Source organism: Narcine bancroftii, chromosome 4 (genome assembly GCF_036971445.1).
Source record: "Narcine bancroftii isolate sNarBan1 chromosome 4, sNarBan1.hap1, whole genome shotgun sequence".
Lineage (NCBI taxonomy): Eukaryota > Metazoa > Chordata > Chondrichthyes > Torpediniformes > Narcinidae > Narcine > Narcine bancroftii.
In genome coordinates, this window is record NC_091472.1 from 78828301 (window position 1) to 78846346 (window position 18046).

At 36.9% G+C, this 18046-nt stretch overlaps 1 protein-coding gene across 3 annotated transcripts in view; it reads left to right on the top strand.

Moving 5' to 3' along the window:
* The window catches only part of LOC138760731 (actin-related protein 2), a 101494-nt gene that overhangs the window by 39753 nt on the left and 43695 nt on the right, over positions 1 to 18046 (top strand). The window contains exons 1-2 of one of the 3 annotated variants that reach the window (XM_069931749.1): positions 10470 to 10619; positions 14858 to 14968. In XM_069931749.1, the coding sequence (XP_069787850.1) occupies positions 10572 to 10619; positions 14858 to 14968 (159 nt within the window). In that variant the 5' untranslated portion in view covers positions 10470 to 10571. Of the gene's footprint in view, positions 1 to 10469; positions 10620 to 10841; positions 10935 to 14857; positions 14969 to 18046 lie in introns of those variants that run through there. The other 2 variants (XM_069931748.1, XM_069931750.1) reach the window with 2 other exon arrangements.

An 18046-nucleotide genomic window follows, 5' to 3' on the forward strand; every position in this document is an offset into this window, starting at 1 on the left:
CTCTTAACAGCCAATGCATCTGTGTCAATCTCTACTTTTCCCACTCTTTCGTTTATATCTTTCACTCCATCTTCTACAGTCTTAACTCTTTTATCCAAGTTGCCCTTAGCAACTTGCAAATTATTCACAATGGTAAAATATTTTTTAATTTGTTTACTTGTATTCTTCAATTCCTTCAATAAATCTTCATGGGCACACTTCTCTTTTTTTTGATTCTTTTGGCTTTTTACCTTTAACACTTAAAACTTTCTTCTGCATAACTTGATCCTCTTCATCACTATCTTGTGTGTCTGTTATGTCTTCTCATCAGAGTCCTGTTGTAACAGCTGGAATCTCCCAATGCTAGCAAAAGCACTAGCTGTGCCATCTGCCATTGAGGGCTCATCTATTTCGCATCTTTCTGCACATACATGGTCAGTTTTCTTTGACTCCCCAACCCCCTCCCCCCATCCCAATGGTGGAGTGGACGGACCACTCATGCGGGGTGCTGATTGAACTCCAGCCCCAGGCTGGAATGTAGTTTAAATGTAGTTTTTCTTCACAGTTGAGTTTTATAACTTTGTTTAAATAACTCTTTTTAATCAATTTTCCAGGAAGGTTGGGTTTGTTCTTCCTGATTCAATGGCTTTACGTGACATCCCCGAGCTTGTGTACTCTATGGTCTCAAAGCAGTTTTGTAGCATTGCTGTGTCTCCCCACCCCTCCACCCTTTCAGCTACATCCTAATCTCCCTATGAATTGGCTTAGTTAATTTTACCAGCAGTCTGCATGTCGGGGTTGGAGCAGGATGAATATGTGATCTGAGTATCCAAGGAGGGAGCAAGGGGCAGCCTTGTAAGCACCAGGGACCTTGCTGTATACCCGATCCAAGTGTTCTCTCCTCTGGTGGTGAAGTTAACGTGCTGTTGAAATCTTAAGATTTTTTTCAGGTTGGCGTGGTTGGTCACCAGCTACAATCATTGCACCATCAGGTGGGACAGCTGGACCGCAGATGTCACTGTAAAGCTCCTTCATGGTTTCACCCTCATTAGCCAAAGGCGGGACATAAACTGAGGCAATCAGCAAGGCTGAGGTAGGATGGTCTGCATTTCACCAGTAGGTACTCTATCTCTGCTGAGCAGAAGGTCTTCACAACAGAGACATTTGTGCACCAGTTCTCACAAATGTAAATGCACAGACCCCCTCCTTGAGTCTAGCCATAAGCAGTAACATCTCTGTCTGCCCCGAAGGTGATAAGGCCATCGAGCTGGATACTGAGTCTGGAATTAAGTCCTGGAGCCATTTCTGTAATCATCACAGCAATCCTACTTTTTTTTGTTTCAGATGCAGCCTTGGTTAATCCATTTTCTTCACTAGCAATCATATATTTTTTGTAAGATCATTGGGAGAGTGGGTCAGTTCACTTGCCTCACTTCTGCCTTCTCGTATAGCACTTCTGGTGGTCTCCCTCACATCTCCAACATCCTCTGTTGGGTATGGAGGTTGGTGACCAGTGGTGTTCTGCAAATATCTGTTCTAGGACTTCTCTTTGTGATTTTTATAAATGACCTGGATGTGGAAGTGGAAGCATGAGTTAGTACGGATGACATGGAAGTTGTTGGTGTTGTGGATAGTCTGGAGGGTTGGTTGAGGTTACAAAGGAACATTAATAGGATGCAGAGCTGGGCTAAGAAATGGCAGTTGGAGTTTAACCCAGAAAAGTGCGAGGTGGTTCATTTCAGAAGGTGAAATTTGAAGGTAGAATGCAATGTTCATGAGAAGACTGAGCAGTATGGATGAACAGAGAGATCTTGGGATCCATATCCATCAGACACAAAGACCTTCATTAACTGTGGGATTGAGTTCTAGAGCTGTGAGCTAATGTTACAGTGAGACAAATTAGACCCCACTTGGAATATCATGTTCCATTCTTGTCATTACAGTTAAGATGTGAACTCTTTAAAAAAAAAAGAGGATACTGAGGTGATTTACAAGGATGTTGCCTGGGTTGGAGAGCATGTTTTAAGAGTACGTTGAGTGAACTTGGTATTTTCTGCTTGGAATAACAGAGGATGAAGGTAATTAGGTTGGCACAACACTGTGCCAAAGTAACACAGTAGATTTCTTATGTTCTATATTACCCACCCACCCCCCAGTCTTCTATGCTCTAAGGAGAAAAATGCCAACCTGTCCACCTTGTAACTCGATCCTGCCAGTTCTGGTAAATTTCTCATTAAAACCATTTCTAATCCCTTTCCAGCTTCTTAATATCTCTCCATGACCAGAAATGCACACAATACCCCAAGTACGGTCTTGCTAGTGAACAGTTGTAACATGTCCCAATTTGTGTACTCAGTGCCTTGACCAATGAAGTCCAAGTGTGCTGAATATCTTTTTCAGTACCTGTCTACCTCTGTTGCAGCTTTCAAGGAACCAGGTAGCTGCAATCTGTCTCTTTATTCTACAACACTGCTTTGACTTAACTTCTCAAAATGCATTTAACCTCATCTGTTGTGAGGTGAGATAACGATCTTGACTGACTTCTACATTACCAAGTGCGGTGTCGTGCTCAAACTTAGAAACCCCACTAACTATATTGTAATCCAAGTTGAACCCAGCACCAATTCAGATGGCACACCTCTGGTCACAACAGTTCTCAGAGGTGGAGAGTGTGAACAAATTTAAATTCTTGTGAGTTTGAGGATCTTTCCTGGCCCAATACACAATGGCATTGTGAAGAAAGCACATTAGTGCCTCTACTTCCTCTGGATTTTGTGGAAGTTTGGTATGACATTGGAAACCCTGGAAAATTTCTGTAGATGTGTGTTGACCAGCTGCATTAAAGTCTGGCATAGAGACACCAATACCCCTGAGCATAAAGCCCTGGAAAAGATAGTGAACACAGCCCAGGATATCACAGGTAAAACCCTCTCTACTACCAAGAACATCTGCAGGGAACACTTCAGTCAAGGATCCGTACCACCAAGCACACATTCTTTCTCTTTTTTTTTCAAATTTTATTTAAAAGATTTTTTGTAAACAAAATACAATCAAATAACAGCAAGAAATTTTTAGATACATGAAGAAAAACCCTCCCCGCCCTCCTAGCCCTTCAGCCAGCTCCCTTAAGGGGAGCCAAATACAAAACAGAATATATAGAATATTTCAAAGTGTTTTCAAATTCATACATTCCAAATAAGAAGTCCACATATTAACAAAAAAGGAATAATTATCATGCAAGTTGCATGTAATTTTTTCCAACGGAATACAAGCTCTTAATTCATTATGCTATCGTACTATGTTAATCTCCACACTATCTTTCCAAGTACTAGCTACACATTTTCGTGCTACAGATAATGCTAAACGTACAAATGCAATTTGAAATTTATCCAACCCCAATCCCTTCAAAGAAACTATATAGCCTAACAAAAAAATCGATGGGTCTAGTGGTAATTTAATCTTAAATAATTTTTCCAAGACCAATCTAATTCCTTCCCAAAATGGTTTTACTTTAATACAAGACCAAACAGCATGTAAAAAAAGTTCCAGTACATAGTCCACATTGAAAACAAGAGTCAGAATTGCTAAACCCATATTTTTTTCAATTTCTCTGGAGTCAAATATAATTGATGTAAAAAAATTATAATTAACCATTCCATATCTTACATTCATCAATTTAGTTACACTGTCGTGACACATAACCTCCCATTTGTCTTCAGGAAAAATATAAGTTAAATCACTTTCCCATTTAAGCCTAGATTTCTCCCATTCCGGTTTATCCATACTATCTTGTAACAATTGATACATATCCGAAATATAACCTTTCTTTGATATAGAGGAAATCAAAGATTCAAATTTCATCAACTTGGGTAAATTCATCTCTTTACCATAATTATCTTTTATCAAAGCTCTGAGTTGATAATACACAAATAAAGAATTTACAGATATATCAAATTTCTCCCTCAATTGATTAAAGGAAAGAAACTGTCCTCCTTCAAAGCAATCTTGAACTATCTTTATAATCTTAGAATTCCGTCTCTTTAAATGATTATTAAACATTGAAAAGGGAATAAGTTGATTATGGTATAACAGAGTTTGAATTGATAGTTTACCCTTCGACCTTTAAACCATATTTCTTTTACCCCATATCTTTAACAAGTGCTTTAATACTGGCATATTACATTTCCGCAATAAATTCATTCCATTTAAATATGAACTGATGTACCTCAACTTCAGAAATACAAGCCATTTCCACCTTCTCCCAACTCGGAGATTGGTCCATATCCATCAATCTTCTAACAAATTTCAACTGAGCTGCTTCATAATAATTTTGAAAATTAGGTAATTGAACACCACCCAATGCATATTTCCATTAAGTTTATGTAAAGCTACTCGTGCTAATTTCCCCTTCCATAAAAATTCCCGTACTGCGCTATTCAAATCCTGAAAGAAACAAGGTATCGACTGAAACAAATATTGGATTTGAGGAAAAATATTCATTTTAATACAATTTACTTGACCAATTAATATTAACGGAAGATTTTTCCATTTAATCAAATCCATTTTAATCCTTTTTAACAAAGGAACATAATTTGTATAAAGATTGGTAATCTGCCTTTACTAATGCTCCCAAATATTTAATTCTATCTGACCATTTCAATTTTATAATATTTTTATATTCCGAATAGTCTCCTTCCCCAACTGGTAATATTTCACTCTTATCCCAATTTACCTTATATCCAGATAACTCCACAAATTTCAGCAAGCAATCTTGCAAATATTTCAAAGACTGCTCCAGTTCTGTCAAATAGACCAACACATCATCTGCAAATAAATTAATCTTCATCATCTGCAATTCTCATCCCTTTAATCTTATCATTCTGTCGTATTGTCTGAGCTAACAGTTCAATAGCCAATGCAAACAAGGCTGGTGATAATGGACAACCTTGCGAGTCGACTGCGTTAATTTAAATGGTAAAGAAATTTGACCATTTGTTACCACCCAAGCAATTGGGTTTTTATATAAAGCTTTAACTCAACCAATAAAATAAGGGCCAAAATTAAATTTCTCTAACACCTTAAATAAAAAATTCCATTCAACCCTATCAAAAGCTTTTTCCACATCCAGTGGTTGGGTTGCTGTCTAGATGCATTGACCAATGTGATCAATCTAAGAATGTTATCAGATGTATTTCTATTTTTTTTAAACTTTATTTAAAATTTTATGACATGAATAAAATAAAAATTACATTTAAATAAAAAATATTCTTAATAAAACCTGTTTGATCTACATGTATTAACTGAGGTAAATATTTAGCAAGTCTATTCGCTATTACTGTCGCCATAAATTTATAATCTATATTTAGTAAAGAAATAGGCCTATATGAAGATACTTTCAATGGATCCCTATCTTTCTTTAAAATCACAGTAATTATAGCACTTAAACAAGATTCCAGTAATATCTGATCCTCAGTTATTTGCTGTAGAACATCTCCAAATACTGTGGATAAATCTTCATAAAATACTTTATAAAATTCAGCTGAAAATCCATCATTCCCCAGTGACTTCCCATTTGACATCTCTTGTATAGCTTCTTTAATCTCGAAATCTGTAAATGGAGCTTCTAATTCCCTAACCTCCTCCTCTCCTAAGACAGGTAAATTTGATTTAGATCAATAGAACCAGCTTCCTGCTTTCCCTCAGAAGTATATAATTGTTGATAAAATGAGTAAAACTGGTCATTAATTTCCCGAGGTTTATAGGTAACTATTGAATTATTTTTAACAGTATTAATAATTTGCAATGTCTGTTCTGTTTTTAATTGCTATGCTAATACCTTATGAGCCCTCTCACCTAATTCATAATAATATTGCTTAGATCGATTAATTAAACACTCATACTGATAGGTTTGTAGTGTATTAAAACGTAGTTTCAACTTCGCTAAAGCTGCCTTTTTATCTTCTGAAACATTTTTTCTGAAATTCCTTTTCCAACTTAGCAATTTGTTTTTCCAATGTTAAGCTTTCTGCCACATATTGTTTTTTAAATTTCGTAGTATAACTAATAATTTGCCCACACAAATATGCTTTCAAAACGTCCCATAATACAAAAGTACCACTTACTGTATTAATATTCTCAGCCAGAAATAAAGCAATCTGTTCCTTAACAAAAGTATAAAATTCTGGTTTCTTTAATAGCATTATATTAAGTCGCCATCTATAAGACAATTGCACCACTTCCGGACTCGCACAAGAGAGAAACAACATAGAATGATCTGATATGACCCGGCTATTATATTCGGCTTGAAGTACTCTACCTTGTAAATGTGCCGATACCAAAAAAAAATTATCCTAGAAAATGAATCATGTCTAAATGAATAAAAGGAAAAATCTTTCTCTATAGGATTTTCACACCTCCAAATATCAATTAAATTCAAATCTTTCATCAAGGCCCCTATTTGTATTGCTGTCTTTGATTTCCTTATACTTTTCGGAGACCTATCCAACAAAGAATCAAAAATGTTGTTAAAATCTCCCCCAACCAAAATATTTTTCTTGGCCTGATTTAACAAGAACAAAAGGCTCTGGCATAAACCTTTCATCATCCACATTAGGTGTGTAGCTATTTAACAAAGTCTATGATTCAGCAAAAAATTTACAATTCAACCTCAAAACCCTCCCTGCATTACCTTCAAAAGATTCTAATTCAAATGGTAATTTCTTATGAATTAAGATTGCTACACCTCGCCTTGGAATTGAAAGAAGAATAAAATACATGACCAACCCAATCTCTCTTCAATTTCATATGTTCTTTTTCAGTCAAATGTGTCTCTTGCAAAAAAGCGATATCGACTTTCATTTTTTTAATATAAGCCAATGCCCTTTTTCGCTTAATAGGATTATTCAATCCCTGGACATTAAAAGTTGCAAAGTTCAAATTAGACATTTCAGTAAAAATTCTACTATAAAATATTACTCCCTTTTCTAATTCCCTAAATATTCTAAGCCCTTCCCCTATATAAAAAAAACCACGAAGCAAAAAAAAAAACTTCCCCTCAGTAAACTACTAAAAAGTAATAACTCCCTAAAAATCTGGGTGTTGTAAAACCCACTAGTGGCAGATGACTATCAGGTCTCAGTGTCATCCACCCCCTCAATCAGACTTTCGCAAAGTAATTATTCAGACATATTCAACCCAGTGATTCCAATCCCAAATCCAAGTCTTCAATATCAAAAAGACTTTGTGTCAATTCAACTTTCTTTCCATTCTTTCCATGTTTCCCATTCTTTCCATTCCCATTTCCATTTACCCTCCTTTTAGGCACGATAATAGCAACCGACCATTTTCTTGCAAATCTGGCAACAAATTAGCAAAAATTAATGCATCATGATAATTTTCAAAAAATTGAGACTGAAAATTTCCATTTAAAAAAAAACTAAGTACAGCCAGGTAATGAAAGGCAAACTTGTAACCCTTTCGCCACAACACTTCTTTAGCTGAATTAAATTCTCGGTGCCTTCCAATAATTTCTTGACTCAAATCTGCATAGAAAAACACTCTGTTAGTTTGAACCATCATGGGAGTCTGATTTTGCCATGCCTTCTGCACCGCAATTCGTAATATAATTTCTCTATCTTGATATTTCAAACAACTAATCAAAATTGCCCTTGGTGGTTAACCTGGAAACTTTTTTCCTCAATGCTCTATGCGCTCGATTCAACTCTAGACCATCCGGAAAAAATTCCTTGCCCAGTACCTCAGGAATCCATTTCTTTAAAAATTTTACTGATCTGAACCTTCCATATCTTCTGGAAGACCTACTATTTTTACATTATTTCTTCAACCTTGATTCTCTAATGAAGCAATCTTCTTCAATAATTCCTTCTTTTGAATCCCCCAGTCCACGAAAGAGTCCTCCACTTTTTCCATTTTTCTCTATTACGCTCTACTTGATTCTTACATTCAAAAAAAGCTTCTTCAATTTAAAAAAAAATTATCTTGTACAGTATCTACTGTTTTTACACATCTACTAACATCACTTTTAACTATAGTCATATCTTTCTTCATAGAAGTCATCTCTTCACACATTATTCATTTTAGTTTTCACTTCCATAAATCTTTGGTTTATCTGAGTAGACATTTGCATTGACATGTTTTCCATTTGATGAGCAATCCCTTCCAATATTGTAAACACAGAATCCAGTCCAGGTTCCATCAATTCCCGTTGAGGCCTACCTTCTCTGGTCTCAGTCCCCATTTCTTCCTGTGTAAATTCCAGTAACATTGAGCTCTCTTCCTCCCCTAACACAGTGGCTCCTCTTCCAGTGCGGCTGCGGGTCTGGACACCCGTCAATAGCGTGCTGACCTCATCAGCCCACTGTCTTTCGCGTTCCCCCACAGCCCACACCTTTTCCAATAACTCACAGACCCGCGACGCATCGCACATGCCTGGCAAAGTCACCGACTGCGCAGGTGCGTCTTCTGACGCTATTTTGCTCGCCCCCGGACCACCAGGCAATACTCTGGGCTCGAGAGTCTGTCCTCACTCAGCTGATCCGCCCGCACGCCCGGGTTCACGGGCGCGCAAGTCAGGGCCAGCCGAGCTCGTCACTGAACCAGTGCCATCTTGCAAATGCATGATCAGCGCTGGTGTAATACTTAGCTGAGCAGAAGTCCTCTGAGGCTTGGGAGCTCCAATCGATGACTCCATGCCTTCAACTTGGTAGGTAGGCCTCAATTCTTCAAGACTTTTATAAGGTAATTTCTTTTGCAATTGAGCTTTTGATTTCTTCGTGTTTTAACCACTTTTACAAGTTTTTAAATCGGGTCTAACTGGGGGAAGGTGGAACTTCACGTCTTCCCTTTACGCTATCTTGCCACGCCCCCCCACACATTCTTTCTCACTGCTACCATCAGGATAGAGGTATAGATGCTACAAAATTTACACTACCTGTGACAGAGTATATAGAAATGTTTTTAGGAGATAAATTGGGAAAGGTTTGTTAGAGTAAGTCACATGCAAACATTTTAAAACAGATCTTATTTGGAACCGTGGCTTCTCACACCTTTTTGCATGAGTTTTGAAGAGATTTCAAAGGTCACTGATGGGTTCTTGTTTACCTAAAACCAACAAATGAGAGAGCAGGCTGGTGCATTATTGTCTTCAGAAGACTTGCTGTTGTAAGAGGGTCATGTGGTTTTGCAAGCAGAGAGAGTCAAACAGGCTGTCTCAGTCTGAGTGTGTGTATGTGAGAGAGAGAGAGATCAGTGTCAGCCAACTGAAATAGGAAAGGCTGACAAGAAGCTCCAGTGTGGAAGATGGCCTAGTCAGCCCTTGTGGTTCATACAAGAGGAGAGGACTAGCTGTCTAATGTTTCACTTGGAAAAAGAGAAACAGAAAGGAACTCTGTGGTGACCTGAAAGAAAGAGGTTATTATCTGGAGAACCCTGATGAGGCAAGTTTCATCAGCAAGACACTGAGGTGACTGAGGGAAGTACCTCAGTTGTAAATGTCCTGGAACAACACATCTCTGTCTCAAAACCTACAAGAACCTTCCTGAGTGGTAACCATTTACCTTTCAAGCACGAAAGCCTGGTGAACTTTATAAATGTTAAATTCTGTGCACAGTATAAGAATTGCCTGCAACCAGTGAACTTAGAGGAATGAGAAGTGCGATTTGGACTGTGAATCAAAGACCTTTTTTGAACTTAAATATACATTATACAAGTGTGGGGTTAAGTTAGGTAAAGTAAGTTAATAGTGATAAATTAAAGTTTGTTTCTATTTTCTTTTTTAACGATAATTAAAAGCAAATTTTGTTAAGTAACCATTTGTGTTGGTGAACACCTATTGCTGCTGGGTTTTGGAATCCTTTGGGCTCGTAACACACCAGGTTCAGGAACAGTTGCCACCCCTCCACCATCAGACTCCTCAGCAACAAACTCAATCAGGGACACATTTAGGGACTCTTGTGCACTTTATTGATTTTTCTCTCTTTCTTGGTACTGCAGTTTTTTTTTTGTTTCCTTGGGTAGCTGAGTCAGTTTTTTTTTTGCACTACCAATAAGTGGTAATTCTGCCTCCCTGTGGGAAAATGAAATGACAATAAATCTGCAATCAGTACCATTAATTGGCTGGCTCATTTTGGATCTTTGTTTCTGACTTTCCAATCCAGGACATTGTTAAAGGTCTTACAACAACAGTCCATGCAGAGAACACCCATCACCCTGTCTTGGTCACGTCTTCAAAAAAACTGAATGATGCATTGCATGAAATATTTTGAACAACAGAATTCGAATATTAAATATTCTTCAATAAATAGCACAACCTTACAGTTTTCTCCAGCTCCACCCAACGTTGCCATGACAACTCCCTTCCATCCGTTCAAAAGCCATTATCAATCAAATGACGCATTCCAGCGAATCAATCATCTGATTGGAGGTTCGTCGACCGGAAGTAGGATGTCACGTGTGACCGGGCGCCCAATACGGGGGGGCCAACGGTCGGCGGTGGTTTCCGGCGTGTGGAGGCGGGTCAAAGCCCGGCGGCGAGTAAAAGGAAGAAGCGAAGGGCGGTGACAGGCGATTACATTATGGACAGTCACGGCAGGAAAGTAGTGGTCTGTGACAATGGGACTGGGGTAGGTGTTTCAACTTCTTTTATCGTAGAGAGTTCTGAAAGAAGGAAGTGAAGGGGCTGCCCCAGCGCGGCCAAGGCCCGTGGCGCGCTCTGTCGGCGGCTCCGAGCGAGGTGCGGTGCCCACAATGCCCAATAGCGGACTCGGATCGTTTAAGTGGTGGAGGGTGGGAGGCCGAGGCGCTCTGGGATGCTTCATTGATCTGGTGCAACACCATTCAAGGCTGGCTGCTTGCGTTCGATGCAAAATGTATCTCTCCTCGGCACCGCATCGCTGCTCCAGTTTCCTCTTCTCGCTTTTCAGCCGCTGGATGTGGTCGTGAGTTCCACATTTTCTGAAGCTTCTGAGTGGACCCGTTTCTGACTTCCTCTCTAGCAAGTAACTTAATAACCGAAACGTTGTCTGTGAGGCCGCATCCATGATCTATTCCTCGGAAAGAGCTCCAGTATTTAGTCTCATTGCATCTAGTGTGAAATTACTGCTCTTTATAGTCAAAAGTCCGGTATTATTTGTAGAGAGTGTAGCAGAGTTATTTCGGGTAGATCATTAATGAGAGTTAATCATAGAAATTCGTTTACTTTTGCTTTCCACACCATCAGTTAAATTTTCTGCTCCTTGAACGTTTTAAAAAAATGCTGAGTGTTTCTGGTCTATCTCTATTGTGCCATCTGCAACTCAAGAAAATTGAAAACAGCCCTCTTGACTTATTTTGTGAGAAAAAAATACACTGACCTTTTTGTAGAATTATTTGTGGTAGTCGGTATTTCACAGATAGTTTGTATCCTAAAAATGGTTGCGAGAACAGCAACATTTGTGATTTAGCTACTTTTCTCTTAAAAATACTCTGTAAAGGGTTGATGTTTTGAAATTCCGATATCTGGTCCCAATATCTTGGTTGAAAGAATAGAAAAGACACGTTATTTGGTATGTGTATGTTGAAGTGGGGTATAGTAAAGAGATTGTGGATGTTTTAGTACCATTACACCATTAAAAAAAATCTGATTCTATAATTTCTCATGGGATAGCATTGAAATTGGGTTTGATCTGTATCTTGTTAATTAAGCAATGCTACACCATTTTTGTGCTTCATCCAGTTCTGCTTGCTATTTCTAGTAAAGGACAAAGTAGTGGGTTCAAAGATTTGAGAGAAATTGAAAGGGATGGGGATACATGAAAAGAATAGTTGAGGATGACCGAAAAAGTTTTTAAAATCATAAAGGGTTCCAATGGAGTGGATCCAGAGATGATGTTCCCACTTGTAGGAATAGACCAATTGGCCCATCAAGCCAGCAGCATAACTGGAGGTCATTGTTGTAAGGTAGTCATCAAGAAATGCAATAGGGTATTCAGAAAAAGCTACTCAAACTGGTGAGGCTGTGGAACTCTAGCACAGGAAGTGGTTGAAGTGCAAACTATAAATGCACAAAGATGATGCTGGGCAAGCATACTAGTGGAAAGTTGATTCTGAAAAGGAAACACTGTATCAAATGGAGCATAAATAGCAATGTGGCCTGGTTGGCTTGTCTTTCAGGAGGTTCTAGTGCAGAACCAACGGTTCCCGTTTCTGACTTCCAGTCATTATTGTAAAACTGTTGTTTGGAGTGGAATGTTGTTTATTACCTAATGTACTGGTAACAAATAGATGTGTACGCTACCTATTTAATTAATGGAACAAGTTTGTGCAGCTACTACAGGTTTTAAAAACTCTTTGCTGCATGAATGGATACCATTAAGGAAAATAACAGCTAACAGGAAGGAGGTGTGTGAGCCTCAGGATGCATTTTTGTCCATGGTTATGAACTGATAAAGCAGACTATATGATCTAAGGTATGCACATTACAAGGACGGAGGTGTTGACTGGAAATGTTATTTCTCTCCACTGATTAGTGCTTGGTAGAGGGGGGGGGGGAAAGGCTCCACAAATGGATGAGTACATCACTGGTGTTTTACTCAGCTCCAAAGACCAGGATGTCACCAGTCTGATCCAAATGGTTTGACTAAGAAATGTTACACTGAACCTGTTAACATGAGATAGTTTAATTTTACACATCCCTGCATACTTGAGAGAATCCTACATTTGATGGCAATTCACTACAATGGCATGAAAAGATTTGTAAGTACATGCCAGAGCATGAGTATTTTGCAAACACAGACTTGACCATGCAGGTATGTTCTGGTAAAATAGCATTTGTGTTTGCCTTACCTTTCAAATTTGATGCAAGTTTTAACTATTAACCTTGTACTCATTTTGCAAGTTTTTTAAAAATCTGGTCAAATTGTGAAGAATGGCAGTTACAAGATGTAATTTTGGAATTACCTTTTTCTTTCGGGCAAAAGCAACTGATTTCTTATTGGTTCTGAAGGAGCAACTATGATTCATCTGGCTTTTGAAATTATCGAATTTTAAATATTGAACTCACTTGGGGTGAAAATAATTTTAAAGGCTGATAATTTTATTTTTGATATGAGGTCATAGAGCAGGGGTGGCCAAACATTTTTGGTTGTAGGCCACATCCAGAAAAATATGAGGAGTCACGGGCCAAGCAATATTAAGCCTGGCAGTTTTCAATACACTGCATCAAAAACAATGTTTTTAGATCAGAAGACTCCTGTGCCATCAAAAATTCATTTTCTATTAAAATAACTATACAACACCACTGAACAGTTTAAATGTTGACATGACAGAAGTTTATTGATGTGCTCACATATTACAGTAGGCATTTCTGTATCTGCTGCTCAAATTTATTTTAAATTAATACAATAAAACTCTTTAATACTTTCATTGGAAAAGCTTGGTGCAAAATAAGCTCAGGATTATTTTAAATTAATACAATAAAACTTTAATACTTTCATTGGAAAAGCTTGTGCAAAATAAGCTCAGGATTATTTTAAATTAATACAATAAAACTCTTTAATACTTTCATTGGAAAAGCTTGGTGCAAAATAAGCTCAGGAGAAAAGATCAAGAAAGGGACAAGACAGTCTCCAACATTCCTCCACAACTCTCAGTGAATACATTTCATGGCCCAAGTGTTCACCTTGATTATGATGCAGTGTGTAAATCAGTAGATAGTTTATTATAGATAGGCTATTTAAATTAACAGATTTCTTGCAAATCAAACACTTCCCCTTCTCTAGAGAAAGTATTCATTTTCCCACTATCTCTGAAATTTTAAGCACTACCTTGCTATTTTCCATCTGAGGTAAACATTTTTATTGAGTACTTTCGTCGTGGTCAATCTAGTAGTTCAAAATGGCAGTGACATCTCGTGTTGAAATTAAGTGTAATGTAGATGTAGCGTAATTTATTGTTAGAAGCTATGCTCTAATAGGCCATATTCCATTTAATTTTTAAAAATTCACCCTGGGCCACTTAAAAATGGGCAACAGGCCACAGTTTGGCCCACCAATGATATGTTGCAAGTATATCAATGTAGCTAGAGTAGTGGGTTTTAAAAGAAAATTACTAAGATATACATGGTGAAATTCTCAGCCGAGTGATTGTATCAGTGTTCAGATGTTTCAGTAATCCAGACTACACATGAATAATGTCATATAATAACTCTGCTACAGCAGCAATTTAAAACAAAATCACGGCCACATAGGTGGATATTTAGACAGATGACTGAAACGTTTGACCAAGTTTTGATCTTGATATAAGTTTAAAGGAAAAAAATTGAAATTTGGAAGGGGAATTCCAGTGCTTGGGCTGAGGCCATGAAGAGACTAGTGGGTAACTAGTGGTTATTTTCAAAGGGTTTGAGAGTTGGAAGTGGTTACAGAGATGCACATAGTCCTCCATGGATTTGAAAACCAGAAGATGTGGTTTTTCAGTTCTTGTGGCACTGGTTGATTATCAGGGTCCTGTTCTTTGTTTTTCACTGGCCTCTGTAACCTTGGATGCAAAGTCCAGGTTTGTATTATATTGGTAAAGCTTTTGAAATTTCAGATCATTGAATGTATAAGAAGTGGATTTACCTGTCAGATGTTTGTGGCATATATGTACAAGTATGTATATTTGAGAATGTTTTGATTTGTGCCATACATTGATAAAAGGAAAACTCCCGATCTTAAATTTAAAAAAAAAAAATCAGGTGACTTGTAACTATTAATCCAAATGTAGACTGATGCACAATTTTTGAAATTACAATAATTTTTAAAAATTGTTTGTGTCGCTTGGCTACAAACTAAATTAACTAGATATTATTAAATATTGTTTTTTTTCTTGTTGCATGGTGCAGTTTGTGAAGTGTGGCTATGCTGGCTCCAACTTTCCAGAGCACATCTTTCCAGCCCTGGTGGGCCGTCCCATCATCCGTTCCACTGCCAAAGTTGGGAATATTGAGATCAAGGTATTGTGAAGGGAAACTTTTTAATTTTCTTATTTAATATGGGTATATTTTTCTTTGCATAGTTTCTGGCATGTATTTAGATTTTTGTTTGTATAGCAGATTGAAAGGCAACTTTTCCTTCATTTAATTGTAATAATTTTCAAAAACATCTTATTGAAAATATTTAAAATATTTGAGATTGCTACATATTTTATAGATGTATATATTTTTAAATTAAATTCCTTGGTTCAAGTCCAGCATTCACAGATTTAAAAACTATCATGTACAAACTACAGAAGACTCATAGCTATCATCGTAAAATTTGTGTTGTGAAAAGATTAGTGACCAGAAGCTCAATTTAATTACTTTTTTTTGGGAGGGGAGAAAGCTGAAATGTTCTTATCACCTCCCTTCATTCTGCTCCCATCACCTGATAGTTTCCTGTCCTTGGTAATGAACTCACTTCATTTGAAATTTAAGCACCCAGCTGTTCTCTCATCTTTGTCACTGAAGTTATTTGTTAGGAATGCATTAAAGTCGTTGAGGGAATACTTGATTTATACTATCAACCATTGTTTATGTTTCAGTTACATCTATTTATGCTATCTTTTGTAAATCTTAGTTTTTGGGGTAAAATGGAAGGAGTGTTGTGACAAATACTGTGGTGGATTAAATCAGTTTTCAAAATATTATCAAAGGTGCATGCCAATAAAACATTTTGCAAGCATTTTTGCAAAAGGAACTGATTTCTGATTGGCTCAATGAAGAGGGGACAACTGTTGAAATTTTGCCAATTTTAAATATTCATTTCGCAAATGCCAGATTATGGTTTACTCCTTGTAAATGTAATATAAGAAATCAGCGACACTTGATGCAATATGGGATTCAATTTAATTTGATGCCCTGAGTTCAAATCAAAAATTGATTTTTAATCCTATGGCTTAGGCAAATTTCAGTGTTCTGTTTCTTATCTGGCTGAGAATTGGCCTTTTGTAACACAGCAAATGAAATAACATTTTATTAGATTTCCCAGGCCATGAGAAACATATGAGGAAAAATGTGCAATATTTTAATTCTGAGAGATAAATCAAAATAGTATAGTCTATTCATGGATAGAATCAATAAAAGGTGAGATGAACAAGGGAATATTTATTTGGTGTAGGAATAAAGTAAAGGGTGTGACATAGTTTTTGAAAATGCTTACATTCACAGCTTTTGTAATACCATGAGTTGGATTAAAAAAAATTTAAAATCCAGAGCTAAACAGTTGAATTGATCCACAATTATTATTTTCAACGTGGACATGTTTGAAAACCTCTTGTAATTAATTTGGGAATCACACTGACCTTGCCTGCTTAGAATGCCTGCACATTTAAAAAAATTAAACAAAATACACACACACACAAACACACACACACACACACACACACACACAAAAGTGGTTTGAGAGAAATAGAGAAACTCATCAATTAGTGTAGATTTTGTACCATTGCAATTTGCTATTTAATTTGTTATTGCATTGTAAACATGAGTTGTTTATTGTTGTACTTTAAATTCTTTTGCACAATGGATAGGAAGGATTCTCGACGATCTGTCTTTTTTTTAATTTTGGAAGTCACTGAATCTTTTAGAGTTCCAGGAGTGATGTTTTCACTCTATCTTTTCTGACCTTTCTGTTTTACCTTCTCTCTCTCTCTTTTCACCTGTTGAAGTAGAATAACAAAAAAATGGTAAGTAAGTTGAAGTGTGGTGTGTTCATTTAATTTTATTTTGGTTGCAATCAATTTGTCCAGAGTTTGCATTGAAATTTACTTTCAGTTAACATTTGCAATTATTTCTCTAAAATAAGACAGCATTTCAATGATCTTTGTTCCCTATTCTGTTTAAACTTTAAAAGTGTAAATTTGGTAGACATTTTTTAGGCAGAATGTTGGTTGAGTTGTGCATTGAATTATAATGATAGTGGGAAGTAAAGGTTGGAAGCTGGCAAGAAAAATAAGGCTGTGTTATCCAATTGCTGTTTCACATCATCCTCGCATTGGTTATTGATCAGAACTGAAAAAGGAGACTGGCTAGTCATTAATATGGAATGTTGTCTTGCTATTGATCAGGGATAGGAATTCAGAAAATTATCATCCTTTCAGGGATTGTAAACAGTTTTTTTCAAACTCGCAGCAGTATAATCAAAATATTAAATTAAAGGATTATTGAAATCTCTTGAGGCAGTCAGTTGAGGAATTGCAGATGAGGTAACATTTTTGAATTTAATAGCTGGAGGCAGCACATGTGTTTATGGTAAATGCAGGATAGTACTTGTCAGGAAACCTGTTCAAACAGGGAAGACAAGAATATTAGTTATTCATGTAATAGTTGTCATTGCATAGATGTAGGGCTAAAAACGAAGATGGGAGGTAAGTAAGTATTTCTATAACAGATACTTTTGTCTGGCTAAAAAGACATTAGACCCCAGAATTCTAAAAATTTTTCAGTTTTAGAATGGGAATAATTAAAATATTTGCTGTCTTTAATTTCTAATCCCCTATTAGGTTCAGTGTTTCGTGTTGCAGCATGAATGTTTTGCTTTGAAGCATGTATTTGAACTGATATTACTGTTTTTGATTGGGGCTCGAAATTAATACCATATTGTCAGATGAAATGACTTCTACCATTCATTCAGTGGCATTGGAATGTGGCTGCTCAGGTGGATCACTTGATGCATTCCTAGATAAATGGACATTCACAAGAAGTTCATGTGTATTCCACACAATACCTATGCTATGCACTTGTACACAATGTACAGTGTATCTTGTACCAAGTACTTGAATGCTCTTGCTTGAACAGTTCTATCACATTGGCAGAATTTGTGTACAATTTGGCCTAAACCAAATGTGTGTATTAAATGCATAATTTCACAATTAACTTTGCAGAATCACAGAATTTACTTTGTCAGTTTTATTAAAAAAATAGTTAAATTTTTTGATTGTAGCTTTTTGTGCATGATATGCTTTCTAATTCGCACTAATCAACATTTCAATCTCCGTGTCTAGTGAACTGTGAGATAAGTCATCGTTAAATTATGCTTTCTGGTCTGTGCTTTGT